General features: G+C 32.3%; 1 protein-coding gene across 5 annotated transcripts in view; it reads left to right on the forward strand.

Moving 5' to 3' along the window:
* LOC111495219 (protein SCAR3-like) overlaps positions 1 to 2,038 on the forward strand; it is an 11,496-nt gene extending 9,458 nt beyond the window's left edge. For 4 of the 5 annotated variants that reach the window (XM_023145161.1, XM_023145162.1, XM_023145164.1 and 1 more), the window contains 4 exons: positions 693 to 879; positions 993 to 1,097; positions 1,311 to 1,418; positions 1,505 to 2,038. In XM_023145161.1, the coding sequence (XP_023000929.1) occupies positions 693 to 879; positions 993 to 1,097; positions 1,311 to 1,418; positions 1,505 to 1,555 (451 nt within the window). In that variant the 3' untranslated portion in view covers positions 1,556 to 2,038. The remainder of the gene's footprint in view (positions 1 to 692; positions 880 to 992; positions 1,098 to 1,310; positions 1,419 to 1,504) is intronic. The other variant, XM_023145163.1, reaches the window with a different exon arrangement.
* Positions 2,039 to 4,020: the final 1,982 nt, after the last annotated feature.

Consider the following 4,020-nt stretch of genomic DNA (forward strand, 5'->3'; position numbering starts at 1 on the left):
GCAATCAACAAAACAGAAGGTAGTTGCTTTGTCTTCCTGTGAAGCAGAATACATCGCCGCTTCGATGGCAGCAACACAAGGGATCTGGCTTGCGCGACTAATGGAAGAACTCATCGGGAGAGAAAGTGATCCACCAATGCTATACGTAGACAACAAAGCTACGATCTCCCTGATCAAAAATCCAGTTTTGCATGAACGAAGCAAGCACATAGAAATCAGGTTCCACTACATTCGAGAATGTGCAGATCGAGGGCTCATCAAAATTGATTACATCCGAACAGAGGAACAACTTGGAGACATCTTCACCAAGTCCCTTGCGCGGGTGAAATTTGAAGAACTACGCTCAAAGATCGGAGTTCAAATAGTAAGGTAGATATACTACAGGTTTTAGGAGGAGATTGTTAGATAAAACCTGAGTTTTACCGTTGTTATTCACACGATTTCAGAAAATCGTGAGGTTGACCATTTGACAAATCACGTCGAATGGATCACCAGAGTTTTAGAAGGGAGTGGCACAGATTTAGTTGGCCACTCTCCAAGCCAATTTTAGAATTCCTTTTTTACTTTAAATAGGAGAATTGTTCAGAAAACAAAACAACCTCAACGCAGTCAAATTCAGAGTTATTTTTTCTCTCTCCTTTTTGTTACGCATTTTCTGAATTTCCTCTCACCGAAATTCTGTGAAAACCAACAAGAATTAAGTCGCAATGTTCATATAGCCCTACTCCAGCACCGCCACCTCTTCCTCCTGCACAATGGTGCGTTTCGAAAACATCCTTAGATGTGTCTGATGGCCAGAAGGATACATCTGCTCATTCAAAGCAAGTGGAACCAGTCTGCTCGCAGCAAGCGCCCAATGCAAACAAGTCAAATGGCAAGGTAAATAGTACTTTACTTTGGTTTTTTTTTTTTTGACAACAAACAAAAAGCCAGCCGAAATGATTTAAGATGTGGGAAACCATAATTGCTTATGCATTGATTGTTGAATGTAGAAGCCAAAACAAGTGATAGTGGATGGTCAGAAAGAACTAAACCACATTGGAAATGACAAAGTGATGGATTCTAGGGAAGATTTCCTGCAACAAATTAGAGCAAAAGTAAGCAACTTCCTTGCGTTTTTGTTGAAAATTAGTTTCCCCTTGTTGATTTGGTTTGGCTGGATATTGAATTACCCTAATGCAATGTAGGCTATCATGTTCATGGTTAAACACCATAAAATTTTAAAGTACATATCATGGTTTCCTTTGATGAAATGAGTTAGAACTAACATAGTTCTTGTTATTAACCATTCTCGACCATGTTATCCCCAGTCATTCAACCTACGGCGCACAGTGACTGAGAAGCCCTGTACTCAAACTGGACCTGCTACCCACATCAAAGTCACAGCAATTTTGGAGAAAGCCAACTCAATCCGCCAGGTTCTTCACTGTCTTTGTTTTCCTACTCTGCACTATAATATCATTATACATAAAGGACTCGTGGTAACCATTGAGAAATTTCTCAGGCTGTTGGAAGTGACAATGGTGAAGACGACGATTCATGGAGCGATGCCTAATTGTAGATATGAAACCAAATTTTAGGCGTTGGAAAATCTGTCTGAACATACTCGCAGCAAGCAATACAGCCAGCGCACACAAAAAGCCGGAAAATGCTTGTAAATTGGATTCTTTTAGCTTTTTAATCTTGCCCCTTCGTCTTCCCAGTCAAGATTTCATCTGTTCATGATCCTGAAACAAAAACGTTTCCATCAATCTACACGAAAATAAACAAATAAACAAAGAGTTGCCTTCCATGTAGGTTGCTAATTTCCCCAGTGATCTATTAAAGAATATAAAGTTCCTTTAAAGTCTTCAAAGAATCATTCAAACAAATATTTGGGTCAATTCTGCAGAAAAGGATCAAAAAATATACAGAATTTGATTGCGTGGATTGGCCAATGGATTGACCAAGAAAGAGCAGCATTTGTGTAAGCGAAGCCAGTCTGGATTATACTCTGTATCCCATTCATAGATATGATCTGTTACTTATATTTCTGCCATTCCAATCCATGTGATAATACACAATCTTCTATTTTGTAGATTCTTAAATTTACTTTACAAAAATTCTTTTTCAATAATTTTCTGAAGGAAATAAAATAAAATAAAATAAAATAAAAGGGTATTGTGTTTTTTAGTAATGAGAGGCCAGCTATTATCCACATGGAACTTAAACCAACAGCTAACTCTATCAAAATATAGGTTTTATTATAAACTTTTGTTGCGCAATTAAAAGGTAATTACTTAATCAATTCATTAGTTATTTAATTATTATGGGGTTTTATATTTAGAGTGAGAGCCAAACCTCCCAACTTGCAGCACTGATTGGAATATGCTATGAATTAAAGAATATTTAACCAAATAAATAAAGGGAAAGAAAGACTTGGTTTTGTCGCTTAAAATAAGCAAAGTTGGGGTCAAACAAAAAGCTAAGCATCACCCAACATGGGATCATTTTATTATTCAATTTTCCTATTCCATTTCATTTTTTCTCGTTCAAGTATTTAAATTTCAAATTGAAAAGACGATCATAAATCAAAATAAAATTGACACCCACAAACGATATCGATATCGTATCATACAATATGATTAAATCTCTAATTTTAAAATTTTAAAACGAAAAAAAAAAAAACAAAAAAAAGGGCTTTGTCCATACATTATATTAGTAGGAAAAAGGTGTTTGAGAAAAGAGGGTTACTTTCATATTAAGTATATATATTATATATAAAAGATTACTTTATTAAAGAAAATCCCCAATTTCCAATTTTCGTTTTTTCCTTTTCTAATCCATTTATCAAAAGCTGTTTTGAACACTTTTTTAAAATAATAATTATAATAAACTTCAAAGTTTAGCCACCAAATGCATGCATTAAAAACTAAGGCAAAAGGTATGAGTTTTAATGCAAAAAAGGAAACCCAATATCCAATTTAAGTTTATTCAATAAACTCTTTTAGATCCAATATAATTTTGGAATCTATATATATATTGAAAATTTGGATAGAGACCCACCATTAAAGTATTTCCCTTTATTAAAAAGTAATCAACTTTATAACTAAATCATACGTAATTTCTGATTCTACAATGCTTATGCATATATATAAAAAGAATATATTAAATTTATAATAAGGTTTTGGCTTAATTAGGCTTTATGTTTGGAAGAAATAAAAGTATGGAATAATGAAAAATATAAGTACCCTATCTATAAGGCTACCAACAGTGATGTATAAACCTTTGAAGGCATCTGTCCCTCGTTTTATAATTATTTATTCTTTCATATTGTCTTTTCAAACAAGTTGATTTTATTAATATAATAAAATGTTATTAATTATTATAAGAAAGATAACTAATTAATAATCTCTGGAAATCTTAATCCCAATTTCCACGAGATCCAGTTCACATATTACACGACAAAATCATTTTATTTCAACTTTCTTCATTCATTCATTAATTAATTAATTTCTTTTTTTTTTTTTCTTTTGTGTTGGAGAGTTGAGGGAGAGAGGTGGACTTTTATATTCACTTCAATCCCCTCTCTCTCATTTGACTACCATCAAATAATCCCTTAATTTTTTTTATTTTTATTTGGGTATTTGTAAAATATCATTGCATGTAACCGAGTGTCACGAACAAATTTGATAATCATCGAAAAATATTACAAAATATAGATCGAAAAGAAAAAATCAAATTTTGATCGGGAGATAATAAATATAAGTAAATTATTATTAGGATAATACTCGTAATGGTTTATTTAGCTCGATAAAACTATAAAATTAAAAAAAAATAAAAGTATACTTTTTTTTTTTAATTATTATATAAAAAAAAATGAAATAGATGATAATAATGATGTAGTGAAGTAATGATGTGTACAAAAAGCTCATCTTCAGCTTTTCTTTTCCATCCCACCAACCTCTCTTATTGGCGGCTTTTGTTCTTTCAATTTCAAGTTTCCATTATTATTATTATTATTTTTTTTTTTTTTTTTTT

Source organism: Cucurbita maxima, unplaced genomic scaffold (assembly GCF_002738345.1).
Source record: "Cucurbita maxima cultivar Rimu unplaced genomic scaffold, Cmax_1.0 Cma_Scf00021, whole genome shotgun sequence".
NCBI lineage: Eukaryota > Viridiplantae > Streptophyta > Magnoliopsida > Cucurbitales > Cucurbitaceae > Cucurbita > Cucurbita maxima.